Source organism: Arvicanthis niloticus, chromosome 12 (genome assembly GCF_011762505.2).
Source record: "Arvicanthis niloticus isolate mArvNil1 chromosome 12, mArvNil1.pat.X, whole genome shotgun sequence".
Classification (NCBI taxonomy): Eukaryota; Metazoa; Chordata; class Mammalia; order Rodentia; family Muridae; genus Arvicanthis; species Arvicanthis niloticus.
The window spans coordinates 43,506,500-43,529,186 of NC_047669.1; the positions used below are offsets into that span (position 1 = coordinate 43,506,500).

The 22,687-nt window shown below is 35.7% G+C and overlaps 2 protein-coding genes across 2 annotated transcripts; both read right to left on the reverse strand.

Moving 5' to 3' along the window:
- Positions 1–516: 516 nt before the first annotated feature.
- On the reverse strand, positions 517–6,718 carry LOC117717919 (olfactory receptor 5H19-like). The gene is made up of 2 exons (XM_076943054.1): positions 6,532–6,718; positions 517–4,422 (listed from the first exon to the last, which is right to left on the reverse strand). The coding sequence occupies exon 2, from the start codon at positions 4,403–4,405 to the stop codon at positions 3,476–3,478; it is 930 nt and encodes a 309-aa protein (XP_076799169.1). The 5' UTR covers positions 4,406–4,422; positions 6,532–6,718; the 3' UTR covers positions 517–3,475.
- Positions 6,719–13,159: 6,441 nt separating this feature from the next.
- Positions 13,160–18,727, reverse strand: LOC117718052 (olfactory receptor 5H19-like). Its single transcript, XM_076911189.1, has 2 exons — positions 18,260–18,727; positions 13,160–14,348 (listed from the first exon to the last, which is right to left on the reverse strand). The coding sequence occupies exon 2, from the start codon at positions 14,328–14,330 to the stop codon at positions 13,401–13,403; it is 930 nt and encodes a 309-aa protein (XP_076767304.1). The 5' UTR covers positions 14,331–14,348; positions 18,260–18,727; the 3' UTR covers positions 13,160–13,400.
- Between the last annotated feature and the right edge of the window lie 3,960 nt (positions 18,728–22,687).

Below are 22,687 nucleotides of genomic sequence, written 5' to 3' on the forward strand. Positions count from 1 at the left end.
AAATATACAAGGAAAGGAACAAAAGTGAGCTTTACAGTCTGATCAGGATATCAAAATATGAAAGACTTCTTTGGGAGGGGGAAATGAGGTAAATTAGGAAGAAGGTAGAAAGAGAGTAATGGGAATTTTTGGGAACTGAAAGCTGAATTTCTATAAAAAGTAGAAGTCATAAATTTACAATAAAATTTAATCAAAGACTTTTTCAAATTTCTAGCAATATTCTCTAAGTTTGTATTTGTTGACAGAAATGTAGCACTTCTTCATCACAAAATGTAAATGTGCTGTGAGTTGCCATGCTGTCACTTATATCATATTCATGTCCTTTTCACATGTGTTAAACTACTACAACAGCTAATGTATGTATAATCTCATGATGAGTAACATATGAACCTGTTAAATTGTTTTAATTTGATTTCTGCCATTTTTAGTTTATTATACTAAAACATTTTATTAAAAGTGTTTGAATGTGTCTTAGGGTTTTATTTCTGTGAGGAGATACCATGACCAAGGCAACTCTTATAAAGACAAACATTTAATTGGAACTGGCTAACAGTTTTAGAGGTTCAGTCCATTATCATCATGGCAAGAAGCACGGTGGCATGCAGGCAGAGATAGTGTTAGAGAAGGAGCTGAGAGTTCTACATATTGATCTAAAGGTAACCAGAGGGAGACTGAATCTTCCTTGCTGACCAGAGCTTGAGCATTAGAAGCCCTCAAAGCCCCACCTACAGTGACAGACCTCCTCCAGCAAGTCCATACCTCCTAATAGCAAAACATCCCATGAACTAAGCATACTCAAACCACCACATTCCACTCACTCCCTGGCTGCCATAGGCTTGTTCAAACACATGACTCTATGGGGACCATACCTAGCCATACCATAAGGCAAAATACATTTAGTCCAACTTCAAAAGTCCCATAGTCTATAACATTCTCAACAATGTTAAAAGTCCAAGTTCAAAGTATCTTCTGAGATTCATCCAATTACTTAAGTGTAACCCTTATAAAATCAAAATTTAAAAAAAAATGCAGATCATGTACCTCCAACATTACAGGATATACATTACCATTCCAAAACTTCATAGTGAGAAAATATTGGACCAAAGTAATACCAAAAACCAGCTGGGAAAACTCTAAACTCTTCATGTCTGATGTCAAAGCATTCTTCAGATCTCCAACTCCTTTCATCTTTGTTGACTGAAACAAACTTCTTTCTCTTGGGCAATTTTCACTCTCTGTTAGCAGCTTTTCTTGGCAGGCAGATGTTCTGCTATCTCTAACATCTTGGGGTCTCCAGGGAACATAAACTTTACAGCTTCTTGTTCCAGTGTCTGAGATCCACACATTATCTTCTGGGATCCTCCGAAGGATTTGGGTCACAACCTGCGCTGCCTTCTGTAACACTCTAGGCTCTGGTTGACTTCACTGCTGTTGCTGTTCTTAGTGGTCATCTCATGGTACTGGTATCTCCAATATGGTGGAGTCTTCTACTGCAACTAGTAGAAGTCTTTACCAGTAGTCTTTCATAGGCTCTCCTCATGATGACCTAGGCCTTCAACTGCAGCTGAGGCTGCATCTTCACCAATGGCATTTCCTGACCTCTCACAGTGCTAAGCGTCAGCTAATCTCTATGACCTCTTTATGTCTTCAAAACCAGTACCACCTGGGTGATTCTTACCTATTATCAGCTGCAGCATGAGGTAAAATTTTGCTTTTTTTCTACTTGGAACTTGCACTGTCCTAGGCTGTCCTTGAACTCAGAGATATGCTTGCTTCTGTCTTTTGAGAATAAAGATATGTACCACCATGCCTAAGCCTATTTTTTCATGTCAACTATGCCTCTAGATCTGAGTCAAAAGTGTATGTCATCTCATGTCAAGATCTGGGTCAAAAGTTTGTGTCTTCCAACTTCAAATTCTGGATCACAGGTGTGCCCCCACATTTCTGGATTCTAGTTAATTACAGCTTGAAAGTGCAAATGAAAACAATAACCAAGTAATAGTTTCTAAAATGACATAAGTATCCCTTGTTCAACCACAAACACATAAACAATACACCTAGTTAGGTGGGATCTTGCCCCAGGGTCACCACTCCTTTAATTCCATTCAATATGCTTGAACATAGGATTTAACTCCATTGCACTTCCTGGTGCCCTTTTACTGCTTGAACAATACATTTTGTATTTTTTCTTCTAAGCTTGCTGTGTTTGATCAAAACATTATTCATGAGAATAAATCAGAGGATAAAGTCTATGCCAGGGTTTTTTGAGACTTCCTTTGTCAATACAATTTACCCAAATCTCTTCACCTTAGCCTTAGGCATACTCTTCAGACAAGCGCAAAAAGAAGCAACATTTTTTTCACCAAAACATCATAAGAATGATCTTCAAAGTTCAAGTCACCCTCAGCACCAGTGTCTTCCATATTCCTATGAGTATGGTCCATTAAGTCCCACGTAAAGCATCCCATGGCTTTCCAAACTCAAAGTCCCCAAATCCACATTCCTTCAAACAAAAACATGGTCAGGTCTATCAAAGCCCAGTCCCTGGTAGAAATTTCTGTCTTAGTTGGAGTTTTATTTCTGAAAAGAGACACCATGACTAAGGCAACTCTTATAAAGGCAAATATCTAATTAGGGCTGGCTTACAGTTTCAGAGATTCAGTTCATTATCATCATAGTGAGAAGCATGGCAGTATGCAGGCAGACATGGCACTAGAGAAGAAGCTGAAATTTCTACATCTTGATCTGAAGGCAGCCAAGAGGAGACTGACTCTTCTTCACTGGGCAGAACTTGTGCACTAGAAGCTCTCAAAGCCTTGCTATACAGTGACACACTTCCTTCAACAAGGCCACACCTCCTAATAGTATCACTTCCCATCGGGCAAGCATATTCAAACCACCACAGTATGATTTACCATTTATTTTAAATATTGTTAAGGAAATGGATACATAAACAAGAGTTCATTTAAATGCAACTTCTTGAGAAAATGATATGTTTAGAAGGTAAGAGCATTTGCTATACAAGATGAATATGAATAACTGTGTTTACATCCACAGGAGCACAGTGTACAAATGTCAATAGAAAAGGACTTCAGATTTCACTGTTGGTAATTATGGCCCCGTTATAGCATCATTGGAGTGAGGGATATGGAAAGGAGGATTGCTGGGTTTAGCAGAATATGAACCTAACTCTGGAGAAAGATCTCTTTCAATAAAATAAGGTGATAAAGCAGGATGCCTGGTAAATTCCTTCAGCCTTCCCATATGTGTACATAGTCAAATGTTACTATGTACATAAGTATACATATACTATACAAATATACTCCATACATTGACATACACAGAAGCCAGCAACAAAAACCTTCTAGGGTAAGTGCAATGCAAATATTTTAGTAAGTAAACAAAATTTAGCTACATACAGATACATGATTTTTGTGATATTTTAATAACAATATACTTCATAACAATATGAGACCTAAGTGTTTTTCTTTAAGAATTTTTCTAGTGAATTTTTTACTTGCTTATTTCTCAAACTGTAGATAATTGGATTCAGTGCAGGAATTATAACAGTGTAAAATATAGAGTCCATCATATCTTGATCATCTACTTGTGGAGATGCAGGACGCACGTACATGAAGAGGAGAGAACCATAGTACAAAGACACAGAGAGGAGATGGGCTCCACAGGTGGAAAAAGCTTTCTTTATGCTTTTGATAGATTTCTGCTTTAGGATTGAAAACAGAACAAGTATATAAGAGATAAGAATAGTCACAATACTGAATACCTGAATTGAGCCAGAGAAAATAAAAAGCATCAGGTAATTGAGAGAAGGGTCATTACAGGAAATCTTTAACAACGGCATAATATCACAATAGAAGTGATTTATTATGTTGGAATCACAGAAAGTTAGTCTGAATAAAAAGCCTTCATGAATCAAAACATGAATGAATCCACCTACAAAGGATAATGTTAAAAGACGTACACAGAGTCTGTTTGTCATGATCACTTGGTAGAGTAAAGGTTTGCATATGGCTACATAACGATCATAGGCCATTGCTGCCAAGAGAAAGCATTCTGTGGTTGCACTGATTCCAAATGAAAAAAACTGTATCATGCATTCAGAGAAAGAGATCAGTTTACCCTTGGCAAAAAAATTTAGTAGCATCTTTGGTGTCACTGTGGATGATAAGCAAGTATCCACAAAAGCTAAACTCCCAAGAAACAAGTACATAGGTATGTGAAGGTGAGGGTCATTCCAGATGAGAGTGACCAAACCAAGGTTGCCCACCACAGTGATGAGATAGATGACCAAGAACAGCAGGAACAGGGGGATTTTCCACTGTGGCTGATGACTGAGTCCTGTGAGAACAAATTCTGTCAGCAGTGTTATATTCTCTATTCCCATGTCCTTACTGGATGTCCCTGAAATGAAAGGCAATGAAAGTCACATATTATTCACACTGTGTTTAGAAGGTGAATTTTCGATTGTGTAATTTAAATGCAGCCATTTAATTATAAGAATGCCCTTTTATTTTATCTAATGTTATAATAATCAATGGAAACTATCCTTGAGATTGATAAATGATGTAAGTTCATGGTCCAAATTCTAAATGTGAATATACCAACATATTCTTGGGAAACAAGATGTCTTCCATCATTTGTTAAATGTGTAGAAATCTCATTTGTCTGGCTACAAATTTCATATCTAAGTTTTATATGATGAGTCTAGAGAAAGATGTTTTATGTACCTACATTATAAGGTAGACAGAAGTGAATCATCTCAACCAACTAGAATTATAGTGACTAACTTGAGGTGAATATTAAGAATAAATAGTTGCTGGAAAAATACTTCAAAATTAGTTCTAAAGTAATTATACAGTAGTGGAACAAAACAAGTTTCTGGGAGGAGAAACTTGAAGCAACAGTATTAGAAAGCTGTAATGTATTCAGAGACACCCAAACAGAGTACATACCAGGATTTTCTGGAAACATTTGTGTGTTTCCAGAAAATTTAGTAATTTAGAAATTGATGCATTAGTATAACCAGGGACTATGAGTCTACCATTTAAAAACATCTCCAAATGGCTTTAAATTGTGAGAAATCAAACATATATGTGATAGGACACTCATGGTATTTAAACAGAAGAATGGTACATCACAAAATATTCACAATGTAGACCTACTACTAAGCAGTGATGTATGGTATGCTAAGTAAATGTCCAATTAAAAAAGAAAAAAATAAACGATGAACTTTGTATATTATCTGTGAACTTTGTATTGAGATTTTTAAACTTGAGCTTGAGAAATTAGATGTGTTAGCCTTCCACTTTTATCATCAACAGGAGAGTTGGTCTACCAGGGCTTAAGAATAACATGTGACCTAGTCCCTTCCTTCTTGTTCATTGAGTCACTCCACTCCCCACCAGAATTTCTATATTAGTACCAATATTATTTCCTATGAAATATTTCTTGTTGTGATGAAGAGCCTATGTTACTCTAGTGAAAATATACAAATATACCCTGGGCAGAACATAAATGGATAGTTAAGGTTTTAATCTGTGAGAAAGAAAAGGTAACAGCAGTTAAAAAGTGAAGTACAATAAACTATGGATCACTGCATGTTGACATGTAAAGATTTTTAATGGCATTGGTGAAAAGTTTTCTGCACATGATAGAGCCAACGTTAGAAAATAGAATAATGGAAAATAAGAAGAAAATAGGGTAAAAGAATGTTTAAAATAGTCTAAGAAATGTGGAGACAGTTAGCATTTGTCAACCACAAATTTCTCAAGGCTGTAGAGAACTTTTCAACTAAGGATAAAAGAGTGAGATTACAAAGAGAGGACAGTATGGTGAGGAAAACCACAAGGAAGATAAGCAAAAAAATTACATATGTGTGTGAGTGTGTGTATATATATATATATATATATATATATATATATATATACATATATATGCATATATATATGTATGTATATGTATGTATGTATATGTATGTGTATATATGTGTGTATATATATATATATATATATATATATATATATACATATTTAATGTAGTTACCCTGCAGTAAAGAGAGCACAAACCCCTAACCAGACACCTTAAGCCAGCAAATAAAAACTGTAGTACTGTAAACGGGTTATCTCTCTTTTGCTTGTTTGCCACTAAGATGACCCACCCATCCCACTTCCACCAAACACCACAGCCTTTTACTCTTGGCTACCCTCCAGAACCTGATAACAAGGTCCTGTTTTACACAGTTCACATACTTAAGTCACAGACCATGGAGAAATCAATTAAATACTAGCTTTAACAGATCTTTAAAGTCATTATGCTAAAAACTAAAACATTTTTAAATGCACCATAAAAATTCAAGCTATCTTGATTATTCATATTTAGTAATGTTAAAATATGCCAGTAGTTTTTTGTTGTTGTCTTCATTTATATCTAGCTGTGGGAATCAAAATCCAAATAAATTATAATGAAATAAAAATATTTTTGAGTATTTATGAAAAGTATGATATCACTTACGAATATCTTGAAAGAAACCACTGAGATCTTTACCATGTGTTGTCCTCTCTAAATCAGAAAAGAATCCAACATCACAGAAAGGCAGTAATGTTTGTAGGAAATCTTTTCATAGTGAGCATTTTGAAAATTTAACTACCCATGCACAAATATATTTTGTTTACATAAACTCCACCCTTCAACACAAGAATCAAATTGTAGCCTTGCAAGCTTTTCATAGAAGAGGATATATTAGAGAATGAAAATTCCCATTTGGCTTAACTGTTCTCTGGAGAAGAAAGTAAGGCAGTTTTACTGGGCACCATTGATTTGAACTCCAATGAAATGTCCAAATTGGTCCCACTGGGTATCACAAACTTTAACATTATAAATTTCTAATGCTTTAATAGTCTTGAGTATTAACTATTTAAATTTCAGAGACATCCCACTTCCTTCTTAAAAGCTTAGGACAGTAAGAGTGATTCTTCCTTTCCTCCCTTTCCATGGTTCTGACCAGCCCACAAATCCATCCTAGATCCCATGTCCAGTGGCCCAGCTTAGTCTGACCACACCCCCTGATGTGTACCTGCCCTACATACCACAACTCACAATTTTTTTTTTCTTCGTGAACCATAAATCTCAACAACCTTCTCCAGTGTCTAGACTGAACTCAGTATATCTGCCATGACAAACAGGTCATTTCTCTGTATCCAACAGCTACATCTAGCCATATACTCCATAATCTTCTCCAGTGTCTATCCCAGACTCACTATACCTGCCACCATCCTCTGGTCTCTCATGTTACTAATATGAGACTGATCCTTTATATTATGTAAGCACTTAGTGCTATAAACTTACCTCTTAGAACCACTGTCTTAGATAGGGTTTCTATTGCTTTGAAGAGACTCCATAACCACAGCAACTCTTACAAAGGAAATCATTTAACTTAGAATGACTTACAGTTTCAGGAATTTAGTCCATTATCTTCATAGTGGGACATGGCAATGTGCAGGCAGACATGGGCCTGGGGGAAGAGCTGAGACATTTTGACACACAAGCAGCAGAACGAGACTGTGTGCTGCACTGGGCATAGCTTGACCATATATGACCTAAAAGGCACCTCCATTGCAACATACTTCCTCCAACAAGGCCACATCTCCTAATAGTGCTACTCTCTATGACCAATCACTCAAACACATAAATCTACAAAGACCATACCTATTCACACTATCACAACCACATTCATTGTGCCCCATGGATGTGGGTATGTTGTGGTTTCATTTTCATTCAGTTCTAAAAAAAAAAAAACTTAATATCCTCCTTGATTTATTTCTTGATCCATTTTTCATTTAATAGTGAGTATGGTTTCCATAAGTTTGCATTTTTTGTTTTTGTTGATATATAGCTTTAATATGTGTTGTTCAGATAAGATACAAGATGGATTCAAATAGGATTTCAATGTTCTTACATCTGTTAAGACTTGCTTTATGTCCAAATTGGTAGTCAATATTAGATAAAGTTTTATGACCTGCTGAAGAGAAAGTATATTGTTTCATGTTTGGAAGAAATGTTCTATAAATATCTACCAGTTCCATTTTATCTATGAAAGTATTTAACTCTAGCGTATCTGTTTAATTTTTGTCTAAATGACAAGTCTACTGACAAGAATGGGGTATTGAAGTCTCCTAATGCCCACTATCTCTGTGTGATGATTATTATGTGATTTTAGTTTTAGTAGTGTTTCTTTTATAAATGTATGTGCCCTAGTGTTTGGTACATAAATGTTTAGTTTTGCAATATCATCACAGCAATGTTTTCTTTTGATGAGTAGGCAATGTTCTTTTCTATATCCTCTGGCAAGTTTCCATTTAAACTCTATTTAATCAGATAGTAAAATTACTACACTTGCTTGCTTCTTGGGTCCTTTTTTTAAAAAATATTTTTCTAACCTTTTACCCCACTGTAATGGTCCATTATGGTAAGGTGTGTTTCTTGAATACAGTAGAAATATGAATACTTTTTTTCTAATCTAATCTATTTTTCTGTGTCATCTTATTGGGCAGTTGGTTGATACAATTAATATTGATGAGCAATGTTTATTGATTCCTACTACTTTGTTGTTATTCTGTGGGTCTTCCCCCCTCCTGTGATTTAGTCATTTGGAATTATTTCTTTTATCTTCTCCTGTGTGGTTAACCTCTTCCAACTTTTTCTTCTTGTGCATTCTGTAGAACTGTGTTAGAACTTAGAGACTGCATAAATTTGATTTTATCATGAAATATTTTACTTTCTCTGTGGATTGTTATTGATAGTTTTACTGGGTACTATAGCCTAGGTGGGCAACCATGATCTCTTGATGTTTATAAAGCATTCATATATCCCCTTCTGGATTTTAGACCCTGCATTGAAAAGTCAGATATTATTCTAATAAGCCTGCCTTTATATATGACTTAGTCTTTTTTCTATGCAGCTTTTAATATCCTATATTTATGTACATTTAGGGTTTTGGTTGTTGTGTGTCATGAAAAATTCTTTTCTGGTCCTGTTTATTTGATGTTCTACTTCTTGTACCTATATAGGCACTTCCTTCTTCAAATTAGAAAATATTTTCTTTTATGATTTTGTTAATGTTTTCTGTGCAGACTTCCTCTATCCCTATTCTTGTTTGTAGATTTGGTCTTTTCATGATAAACCTGATTTGTTGGAAATTTTGTGTTTCTTTGTTGTTGTTGTTGTTTTGATCTAATACTTTCTTTGACTTAACTATCTAGTTCTTCTACCTTGCTTTCAACACCTGAGATTTTCTACTTAACCTCTTTTGGTGAGGCTTACCTCTGAGGTTTTAGTTTGACTTCCTAAATTTTTCATTTCCAGTTTTATTTCAGTTTGGGTTTTCTTTAGTCAGTCTATTAGTATTTTTATATCTTGAACCCTTTTCATCATTTCACTCACATGCTTCTCTGTGTCTTCGGGGTCTTCATTAAGTGATTTATTCATAACAACATCAAGGTTCTTAAACATATTTATAGTTGTAATTTTAAAATCTGTATTCTGTGCTTCAGCTTTACAGTATTTCTCATGTCTTACTGTAATAGGGTTTCTGAGTTCTGGAGGAAGCATATTGCCTTGTGTGTTCACATTCATGTTTTTGTTCTGGGATCTAAGCATATAATATGATGTTTCAATGATTTCTTGGTATTAATATCTGGTCTTGTTTTTGTTGGGTAGGTATCCTAGGCAAGTGTGATGGCTATGTAGCCCCCAGTAGATAGTGTTTCTGAAGCCAGTTGAGGGTGTAAGAGAATGCAAATGGTCTAAGAAGAAAAGCTGAGAGGATCTGTGGCAAAGAGCTAAGGGAAGTAAGTCTGCACCAAAAGGTGGAGTCCTCAGGGAGTAGCAGTATGGTGGGGAAACCAGGTAATTTTCTGTCTACTTGACTGGTACCTAGAGTATCTAATAAAGCATCATTTCTAAGTGCATCTGTCAGTGGATTTCTTTGTTGATGGTGTTAACTATTTGGATTAGTGGAATAAGTAAGTTATTTGACTTTCTCCAAATATGTGGGGGCATCATTATGTCAACTTAGGTCCTCAGTAAAATGCAACAGAGAAAGTTGAGTTTATTTTTCACAAATCTTAATTATTGATATTCATCTTCCAGGTACACATCAATTCCAGGCCTTCATACTCAGAATGGATAACACCATTGGTTATTATATTATCTGAACTTTGAACTAGGCATGAAGTTCCATTTTTAACTAGTAAATAGAGAGCAAATATGGAACTTTTAAGTCTTTATAACCATAATTAATATAACACTCACTTCATATTTGATAATTTTTCTTGATAAAAGAAGGAAATATCATTATATAATTGCAAATTACTGCCTTCAAACAAATTTCACACAAAATGAACACTATCAAAGAAGTAAAAGTAATATTTTTCAAGCAAAGATATTTCTTTTACATGAACTTTGAGAACTATAGTTCAAAACAGATTTATCTTGTTAAATAATATTTTTGTAATTAATACAAGCTCTCATACTGTTATCACTGTCAACTCCATAGAGAAAATTAACACATGCTGATTGCGCTTTCACCTTTGAAATAGATACTATATTGAATGATTTATCTGTCTTACTAAGTATTGGGGGAGGGAGCAGATGATATAAATCTTACTATTCCCTTATTCACATTTGAATAGTTAATGTTGAGTGTGTAGCACTTCAGTTTGACTTATATAGAGATATTTTATATAGAATTTTTTATTTTGGAAATTACTTTATTATTTTCATAAGACAAAAAAAAATGTTCAAAGCTACTACAAGAAGAGGAATTGTCTCCAAAATGATTATCAACCATCACACCTCATCACATCCTAAAGCTGACCAAGATTTACTTGAAGGGTTTAATTCAGATGGCTATTATACCAACAGTAGAAAACAAATATTCTACGTCACAACAAAGCAACTTATGTGGCTGATGGATGAGGGGAAATATCCAGAAAGTAGAAGATGTAATGCATCTTCAACTAAAGACAGAAAGTTCAGCAAATCAAATGGTCATAAAGGTTCCCTTAATGAAAATTAACAATGCACTTAGTTTTCTTGTAGGAACAATGAGGAAGGGCTTTGTCAATTTGAGAGCTTCAAGGTACCAAAGTTAGTTGGTTCTGTTGGTTGTCCTGTGGAGAACCTATCTTATTTGGGGACTGCAATCCTTCCTCCTATTCCTCCATAAGAGTCCTCAAGCTGTGGGTGTCTGTATCTGCCTGAGTCAGCTTCTGGGTGAAGTCTCTCTGAGAACAACAATATAAGTTTGCAAGCATAACAGGGTTTCATTAATGGTATTAGGGATTATTACTTTCCCATGAGATGGGTCGCAAGTTGGGCTGGTTATAGTTTGGCCATTCCCTCATTTCTACTGTATCCCCTGTGTCTGTATTTCCTGTAGACAGAATAAATTTTTGGTTGAAAATTGTGTGGGTGGTTTGGTATCTTTATGACTCCACTGGGGTTTCTATCTGGCTACAAGAGGTGGCCTTTTCAGGTTCCATATTCCTAACGTAGTGAGTCACAGCTAAGGCCATCCTTATTGATTTTTGGGTGCCTCCCTTATCCCAGGTCTCTGTTTCATCCTGGAGATGCCCTCACCTCCTCACCTCTGTTAGTTGCAGTCCCATTCATTTTCATGGCTATCTATACATCTCTCTTGTCTTTCCTCACACCTGATCCTGAATCTCCCATTCTCCTCCTTACTCTCCCTCCTTCTATCTGGCTCTTATGACTATTTTGTTCCTCCTTATAAATGAGATTCACGCTTCCTTGCTTGAGCCTCTCTTCTTATTTAGCTTCTTTAGGTCTGTGGAGTGTAACACAGTACCTGTATTTTATGGCTAATATGTACTTATAAGTGAGTACATACCATGTATGTCCTTTGAGGACTGAGTTGCCTCACTTAAGATGAGTGAGTAGCACTTAAAGAAATGTGCAAAGTCCTTATTTCTCATGGAAATACAAATCAAAACAACTATGAGGTTGCATCTTACAGCCATCAGAATGGCTAAGATAAAAAACTCAAGAAATAGCATATGCTGGCAAGGATGTGAAGCAAGGTGAACTCCTTTTCATTGCTGGTGGAAGTGTAAACTTGTACAAGCACTTTGGAAATCAATTGTCATTTTCTCATAAAACTGGGACTAGTTCGACATCCAGGCCCAGCTATACCACTCCTGGGCATATACCCAAAGATGCTCCAACATCCCACAAAAGCACTTGCTAAATTATGTTCATAGCAGCTTTATTTGTAACAACCAGAAACTGGAAACAAACTAGATGTTCTTCAACTGAAGAATGGATCAAGAAAATGTGGTACATCTATACAATTAAATACTATTCAGCTATTAGAAACCAAAACATCAAGAATTTTGCAGGCAAATGGACCAAATGAATATTAAGAAAGAAAGAGTTCATTTCAACTTACAGCTTACAGTGCATCATCAAGTGAAGTAGATACAAATACTGAAGCCAAGATATTGGAGGTATACTGCTTACTGCCGTGCTTGCTATAGCAGCTCCCCTGATTTTCTTATATAACTCTGAAACATCTATCCAGGGGTGCACTTCCCATATGAACTGGGCCTTCCCTTGTCAATCATCTGCCAAAAAAATGCCCCCAGAGGAATGCTCACAGGCCAATCAGATGGAGGAACTTTGTAAATGAACCTCCATCTTTCTAGGCTACTCTGATTTCTATTGATAATAACTAATCAGCACATTGTGATTGTTGATTTATACCTAAATCATAATGATTTTTCTTCATTATATAAAAAATAAGATAATTTTGTCAATAATATCCTAAAAAGTAGAATCCTGAAACATATATACACAAATACACACAAAGAAAGATGAATCTTTTAAAAATATTCAAGTTAATAAACTAGTGAAATATTAATAATACATATGATTTATGCTATGTTCTTAATATTTTACATTCCTGGTCACATGCTACATGTTTTTGTCTGTCATTATCTGTACTTCAAAACAGGTAAAGGTGAAATGAGTCTCTAAGCTGAAAAATTAACTATGGCACTGAAGTCTTTTTTAAAGGGCCACATTTCTGTAGCCTCTGAAGTCACATCAAAGAACATGCAAAGAAGTTTGATATGCAGCTATATTTTTTTATCATAATATAATATATGGTTACAAATCTTTGTATGGTTGAATACGCACATGGAAATATTTTAAAGAATTAGGCATTTACACATTAATTCATTAAAATGCTAGAACAGGTGCAATTGGGAAATACTTTAGACCATGAACAAAATACAGCCACAATAAGCCTGCAAACATTTATGATATTTTGACAAAAAAAACAACAGATGGTAACATGAGATCTAATCATTTCTCTTTAAAAATTTTTCCAGCGAGTCTTTGATTTGCTTGTTTCTCAGACTATAGATAATTGGATTCATCATGGGGATTATGACAGTGTAGAACACAGAGTCCATCATGTCTTCATCCTGTACTTTTTGGGATGCAGGAAGCAGATACATGAAGAGAAGAGAACCATAATATAAGCACACAGAGAGGAGATGGGCTCCACAGGTGGAGAAGGCTTTCTTTATGCCTTTGGCAGATTTCTTTTTTAAGATTGTAAACAGAACAAGTGTGTAAGAGCCTAGGATAGTTGAAATAGTGAAAACTTGAATAGATCCAGAGAAAATAAAAACAATGAGGTAATTAAGAGAAGGGTCAGTGCAGGAAATCTTTAACAGTGGCATAACATCACAGTAAAAGTGATGTATCACATTGGAATTACAGAAGGTTAATCGGAACAACATGCCTTCATGAATTGAAGCATGAAGAATTCCAGTTACAAAGATCAAGACGAGCAGACGTGCACAGAGTCTATTGGTCATGATCACTGGGTACAGTAAGGGTTTGCATATGGCTGCATAGCGATCATAGGCCATTGCTGCCAAGAGAAAACATTCCATGGTTGCACACATCACAAATGAAAAGAACTGTATCATGCATTCAGAAAGAGAGATCAGTTTACTCTTAGCTATGAAGGTGAGAAGCATCATTGGTGTCACTGTGGATGATAACCAAGTATCAACAAGTGCTAAACACCCAAGAAATAAGTACATGGGGATTTGAAGGCGAGGGTCATTCCAGATGAGAATGATCAGACCAAGATTTCCCACAATGGTGATAAGATAGATGACCAAGAACAGCAGGAACAGAGGAATTTTCCATGGTGGTTGGTGACCGAGTCCTGTGAGAACAAATTCGGTCAGCAGTGTTGTGTTCTCTGTTCCCATGTCCTCACTTAGATGTCCCTTAAATGAAAGGCAGAAAATGTTAGACAGTATTTAATAAGGACTTGTAAAGTGAAAATTGGTAGTGAAATATAACAATACATTTATCAGAATGACCTTTGGATTTTGTTCAGTTTGACTATACTAAATGGAAACTATTCTTGAAATTTAAGAAATAGTTTTAATTCATTGATGTAATTTTAACATGTAAAAATTAATACTTTAACAAAACATGATACATTCTAAACATACCGTTGGTTTGATAGGGAAGTTCAGAATCAGTATCATAGATTCACTGTTACTGCAAAAATGTTTAAGCCACAGAATTATAAAGCAAATACAAGTTGTATAGTTTTAGTTGATTTGAATATACTTTCTTGGTGCAATGGAAACATATTAGAATAATGGTAGAAGAAAGTATCTCAAGACTAAATTTAATTAATTATATAGTAGCAACAAAATGGGGTTATGATAGGAGAAACTAGATTCAACAATATCAGAAAGCCCTAAAGAAGCTCCTAAAGCCAATTTTATATCAGACTTGTGCGAAAACATTTGTGCAAAATGTAGATTGTACACTATAACTACAGAAACTGAGTAGTTTATAAACAATTACATACCCTTTAAATCTTCTCAAGATGGTTTTTAAACTCATGTAAATTTAGCTAGTATATATAAAGGATCATTGGAAGGTATTATGATAACAAAGATTAATTAGCAATGATTTATAATGTAGAGTCTATACTATGTATTGTTTTAAGAAATAAATTATACGCTTAATAAAATAGGAATCAAAGTTTTTGGTAACCTGGTGGAAGGTGTAGGTATTAGCTTGAGCATTTAGGTACATTATTCTATTTGTTGTTATCACAAACCAAGCTGGGGATATGAACTTAGGTTTTTGGGCCTACTAAGGCTTAATTGTAATTATGTGTTGCTGCCTGGCACAGTGCCAGAGGCCAACATAAAGAATATGATTAAATGAGTGACTAGAGATTTGTGAGTATTAAAAATGAAGAGGTTTGTAATGGCTGAGGTGAAAAACCTTTCTTCATATCATAGAGAGCATATAAAAGAACAACAGGAATAATGAGAGGCAAAAAGCCATACAGAGAAGAAATTATATTAATGAGCAGGAGTAATGTGGACTATTCTAGAAACTGTGGAGGACAGATGGCATTTGTCCCTTCTAGGCTATGGGAAGAAAAGGTTTGCAAAAGGGTAAGCAACTGACTGAGGAGAAGTGGAAGGTAATGAGAAGAGAAAATTCACAGGAAGACTAGAAAGGGTCATTACGTTTGGTGAAAAAGAATAAAATGGAGAGAAATAAGAAGAGTATGACAAAGACAATGGGGAACAATTGTAGAAAAAGAGGGCAAATCAGAGAGAGCAAGTAACAGAAGACAGAAAATCAGAATAACGGCAATTTTCAGAGACTTGTGATTAAAGTTTGTTTTAGAGCCAGGCGGTGGTGGCACACGCCTTTAATCCCAGCACTTAGGAGGCAGAGGCAGGTGGATTTCTGAGTTCGAGGCCAGCCTGGTCTACAGAGTGAGTTCCAGGACAGCCAGGGTTACACAGAGAAACCCTGTCTCGAAAAACAAAAAACAAAACAAAGTTTGTCTTAGCCTTTGTGTTTATGAGCTATAGCCAATACCTATCTTTTTAACAAAGGACACCATCACATGAATAAAGAGGCAGACTAGAGAATAGAAAAAAAACATCTGACAGAGGATTAGTATCTAGGACATACAGAGAACTTTAAAAATTAAACATCAAGAAAACCTCAGAATACCCACGATACAACTCACAGACCATATAAGGCTCAAGAAGAAGGAAGACCAAAGTGTGGATACTTCAGTCCTACATAGAAGGAACAAAATAATCACAGAAGGTAGAGGAAGGGAGGGATCTGAGAGGGGGAGAGGAGGAAGCTGGAAAAGGGGGGGCATGATCACGTATGGGAAAAGATGGAAAAGGACAGAGGGTAAGGAAATTGAATGTAGGTGTATAGCAGTGGGGGATGGGGAACTAGGGGTAGCCACTAGAAAGTCCCAGATGCCAGGGAAACAAGAGATTCTCAGGACCCAACGGAGAAGACATTAGCTGGAATACCTAACAAAGGATAGATAGAACCTGTAGAGAACATATCCAGTGAATAAGCACAGCCCCTGCTTGAGGGATAGGGCCAACCACATATCTCCAAAATTTTAACCCAGAATTGCTCCTGTCTAAAGGAAACAGGGACGAAGTGTAGAGCAGAGACTGAAGGAAAGACCATCCAGAGATTTTCCCACTTAGGGATCCATCTCATTTGCAGACACCGAACCCAGGCACTATTGTTGATGACAAGAAGTACTTGCTAACAGGAGCTTGGTATAGCTGTCCCCTGAGAGGATCTGCCAGAGCCCGACATATACAGATGCAGATGTTTGAAGTCAACTATCGGACAGAGCACAGGGACCCTAATGGAAAGAGTTACGGGAAGGAATGAAGGAGCTGACGGGGATTTGAAACCCCATAGAAAGAACAACAAAATCAACCAACCAGACCCCCCCCCCCCCAGAGCTTCCAGGGACTAAAACAACCAACCAAAGAGTACACATAGAGGGACCCATGGCTCCAGCTGCATATGTGGCAGAGGATGGCCTTATCTGGCATGAATGGGAAGGGAGGCCCTTGGTCCTGTGGAGGCTTAATGCCCCAGTGTAGGGGGATACTAGGACTGTAAAGCAGGAGTGGGTGGGGGAGCACTCTCATAGAAACAGGGGGAGGGGTGGGATAGGGGGTTTGCAGAGGGGAAACAGGAAAGGGGTTAACATTTGAAATATAAATAAATAAAATAAAATTTTTAAAAGAAAACCAATAGATTTTCTTTTCTTTTAAATGGGAACTGTAATAAACAAAATTTTCAAACGTAGCACAAGTGACTAGAAGCACTTTTTAAAATTGTCAAAGTCCTTACCTATTAGGGCAATGAAAATCAAAACTAGTTTTAGATTTCATCTTACCCCAGTCAGAATAGCCAAGATCAATAAAACAAGTGGCAGCACATGCTGGTGAGAATGCGGATATGGCATGCTTATTCATTGCTGTTGGAAACGCAAACTGGTCTAGCCACTGTGGAAAATCAGATTGGAGCTTCCTCAAATAGCTGAAAATAGATCTACCACAAGTGCCACCAGCACCACTCTTAGAATACACCCAAAAACACCACATTGTACTACAGAGATTCTTGGTTTTATTTTGTACAAGTTAAAATATATTTCCCTATAGAACATGCTTTGTAAAATGTAAAATTAATACTTCATTATGTTTGTGTTGTTCATATATAAATACATATAGAGTCACTGCCTAAAATTTCTTCCTCTCTTTAGATGCACTTTTCTGATACAATTAAAAGAGTTGGAAAAACATTTTTCTAGAAGTCATACAATGTTTCAATTTAAACTTTTATTTGAGAGTAAATATATTACTAATTATTTTTAATCCTGCTGTTTTTAACAAAATAAAATTAACCAGAGTGGCTTCTATATTGATGATAAACACAGTACCAAAATTATAATTTTAAAATAAATTTGTACAGATACTTCTCCTTCTCTACAATCTTAATCATAGTGAAGAAAATTAAATTCTTAAATAGTTTGGCATATGGGTCATAATTAAATAACAAATGCAGAAAAAAAGTTGTGAGAAATATTTCCTGTGTATTTCTTATATATTTCCCTATCTCCTCTCTCCCTCTCTCTCTCTCTCTCTCTCTCTCTCTCTATATATATATATATATATATATATATATATATATATATATATATAATACTCCATGAAACATATTCCATACATATTCTCTGGTGTGTGTGTATATATATATATATTCATACATAATGTAAAGTTTGTGAATTGCCTAAAGAAGGAATATTTTCATTACTCACCTTAAAAGATTTAGTCAGAGAATATAATTAAATGGAACACAGTCCATCCTTGTACTAGAAATCATCAGAATAATTACTTATTTGACAATCATTGCTACATTGATTTTTAAACTGAGTTTAAAGTTCATCTTCTAGTTCATTAGAATTTAAAATCCAATGGTTAGATAAAAATTGAAAGCATCATTTTAGAGAGCAATCCAATCTACTTTACTTATTCCTGTTTAGTCATGAAGTAAAAATTAGAAATAATCTGTTGTTGCTGCTGCCTTCATTTATACCAAGCTGTTTAGGCATCCAAAGCCAAATATGTGATTATTATGAAAAAAAACCAACATTCTTAATTCTCTAGGGAAAGATGTAGAAATCTTTTCTATCCATATCTCAAAAGACATTACTATGATCTTCAGAAAGACTGGGTTTTCTCAACCAGAATGGAACACAGAAGGCAGTTACCATACATAGAAATTCTTTTACTTGTGACACATTTGAGAGTCTCATTCTCCAAGCACAGGAAACTTTGTTTATTTGAATATCCCCTCAACAACAACAACAATAGCCCCACCAATTCCATCCCTGCATTATTTTTCCAGAAGAAGGGTTAGAGAAGTAAAATTCCCAATAGCCCAGGGTTCTCTGGAGGACCATGTGATAGTGTTTTACTGGGCACTGTGGGTTTGGACGCCTATGAGAAGTACAAATTGGTCCCTTAGGGTATCACACAATTTATACTAATAAATATTCAATTCAGTAAGATATTATAATTTTAACAACCAAAGTTCTATTTTATGCTATTGTTTTCCATACTACTGTTTCCTGTTGTTTGATATATTGTGTCAAAATGGCAATTTTGATAGGCTTAAACAAACTGTACATATAAAATTTAACACTCTGAAGCCTTTGACTAGGAGAGTTTTGTCTGAATTAATTTAAAAAGTTGATGTATGACCAGAGATCTAAACCTCAGCTGTTTAGAATATGGAGTTCGATCCCCTGTGGGATTATGATGTAGCTGGGAATGGAAAAGGTGTTTGGATTTACAGCAACCAAAAAGTACATTTTATTTCAAACTCAAAGAAGTGGTGAAACTGAGGTCCTTCTGGCAATGCTGCTAAGTTGCAAAGGGACTTCATTTAGGTCTGTGTATTGGACCCAAAATTAGAACTATAGATCACTAAGGAATGTGAGAGTGGCAGAAATAGTCCTCTCCAGGGAAGCACACACTGACTGGTTATCCAACGCCAAATGGTCATCCCTAAAAGCATACATACAAGTAGCATTATACAGACAAAGTTGGATGTATTTATGTACATAGGAATATATATATATATATATATATATATATATATATATATATATATATATATAAATTTTAATTGGATATTTTCTTCATTTAGACTTCAAATGTTATCACCTTTCCTGGTTTCCCTAATCCCCCCAACACACACACACACACACACACACACACACTCCTGGAAACCCCCTATCCCACCCCCTTCCCCTGCTTACATGGTGGTTTTCCTCCACCCACCCAGCCACTCTGGCCTCCCCACCCTCTCATTTCCCTACACTGGAGGATCAAACCTCCACAGGTCCAAGGGCCTCTTCTCCCACTGATGCCCAAGAAGACCATCCTCTGCTACATATGCGACTGGTGCCATGAGTCCCTCCATGTGTACTCTTTGGTTGGTGGTTTAGTCCCTGGGAGGTCTGAGGGATCTGGTTGGTTCATATTGTTGTTCTTCCTCTGGGGTTGCAAACCCCTTCAGCTCCTTCCATCCTTTCTCTAACTCCTCCATTGGGGACCCCATGCTCAGTCCAACTGTTGACTGCAAGCATCCACATCAGTATTTGCCAGGCTCTGGCAGAGCCTCTCAGGAGAGAGCTAAACCAGGCTCCTGTCAGCAAGCACTTCTTGGCATCCACAATAGTGTCTTGCTTTTGTGTCTGTTTATAAGATGGAGCCCCAGATGGGGCAGTCTCTGGATAACCTTTCCTTCAGTCTCTGCTACACACTTTGTCCCCATATTTCCTCCCATGAGTATTCTGTTTTTATGTCTCCCTTTTCATTTTTGATTTTGTTAATTCGGATACTGTCTCTGTGCCCTCTGGTTAGTCTGGCTAAGAGTTTACCTATCGTGTTGATTTTCTCAAAGAACCAGCTTCTGGTTGTATTGATTCTTTATATAGTTCTTTTTGTTTCTACTTGGTATATTTCAGCCCTGAGTTTGATTATTCTGATTATATGCCATCTACTCCTCTTGGGTGTATTTGATTCTTTTTGTTCTAGAGTTTTCACCCTGATTGATTAGTCTTGGGATGTGCTTCCAATAAACTATTCTAACTTAATTGAGATCAGTGTTCTTATGGTTTGTGTAGTGATTCCTGACCTCAAATATTGTGGTATTTATCCATTAAGCTTAACTCAGATGAGACTAAGGCATTGAAGGAAGTCAGGTGTGGACATGACTTGAATAAATAGAAAGAAGTGCACTGCCAGGGGCTATCCTGGGCTCACTAGCAATCAGTCTGCTTCTATAGCTCTGACTGACTAGCAACCAGATGTTCCTTAATTTATACAGGTTTCACAGCACAAAGACAGACTAATGATTATCCAAGAAGTAAAGATTATGGTTTGATTTTTTTCATTACATGTTCACGGTTACAAGTTCAGTCACAATTACAAAGTACAAACAGAACAAATTTTATTTTTATTATCAGTCCTATAACTACAATTTAACAAATCTAAAGAATTCCTCCTCCAAAGCAAACACATTCATCTTCACATGCATTATATGACATTATATGACTGATTTTTAGGTTTCCAGTGTTTATAGTTTTAAAGCAGAGACAAACAGAAAATATCTAAACTGGTCTTTATATAAATACCTAATATTGATACCTAACTCTTTTTACCATATGTTTCATCATCTATGCTATATGTGTAGGAAAAGTTTTATTTTAGTCAATATATCTTAATTATTTAGCTCTGTTCCTCCAGGGATGTACTCAGTATGACCCTTTATTATTAAACTATATTTTCAGAGAACTCTAGGTTATAATAAAAACAGGCCTTGAATCTGTACCCTTTTCTCTTGGCCAGTCAGAGTTTGTCAGTTGTCTCTGTTTATCCTGCACTAATTATACTGTTTGAGTTTGCTCAGAAGCAGATGCTCCAAGAAGATTCCTGAAGTAACGGCCTCCTTTAGCTATGTGCTTATCTGTGTAATTAGCTCCAAAAACTATGGAAGAATTCTAATAAGTAGCCAGATAACGTTAATTTTTGGATTTTCCTAGAAAGACTTAGACATGTCAGAAAAAGATGTAAAATGAATCATAATGCAGAAAGTCCCCAAGAATGCAACATGCAGAGACCAAAACCCAAAAGTTAAAGATAGACTGACAGTAATTGCAGCATTCTGCTCAGCTTTGCTGGAACTGTGCCAAGCAGCTGTGTTGGCTTCATGACTCTCACCGTTTCTAATGGATATGATTGTGCCAGTGTACACTATGAATATCAAGCGTAGTTAGATTTGTGTGTGTGTATATATACGTATATATTTATATATGTATATATATATTTTATACACACACACACACATATATATATATATATATATATATATATATATATATATATATAATACTTGAGGCAGAGAAGTCTCACTCTGTTGATCAACTAAGACATTTGGATTGACTAAAATTCAGTTAATGTTATGGTCAATAACTTGTATACACAATGACCAAACTTTGACTACTTAACATCATTAGTTATGTGTCTCACTTTTAATGAGGCCAATTAAGACTATTAATGTATTTGTAGTCTTATCCTCACAAAAAGTTATACATTTTAAGTGAGAAGAATGATGTATGTTCTGGGTGGTAGTGAAGATATGTGGATTTTATGAAGGTCATTCTTGTGAGAACTGGATGACTCTGTTACAAGAATCACTTTTATGAGAGAATAATGTATATGTTTACACAGTGAAAATTATAGTGATGAATCGGAAGTGAATTGTGATGATAGAAAAATCTGCATATAAAAATTCAAACTAAGATGCATTGGACATTATTGAAACAACAGAGTTAAGCTTACAGTTTGACATGAATGGCATATGGCTTTCATATCAATTTGTTTGGTAGCCCTGTTTCTAGACGCAGAACACTGGGGTTGGAGAGAAAATATGAAAAGATGTTTGTCAGATTTTGATGTGTATTCTCTAAGGTGTCTTTGGAACTTCTAAATTAATATCAAATTAATTAGGTAGCTGTGACTAAGAGGAAAAAAATAAAGTTATTCCAAGTTTTGCTCAGTGATTTTGTGATCTCTGTGAACACAATGTTTTTTTTTATCATAACTAGTTATGTGCACAATGTAAAGATTTGTTCTCAATGCCCACTGGAACAACTTTGACTTTATTCTGCTGGGAA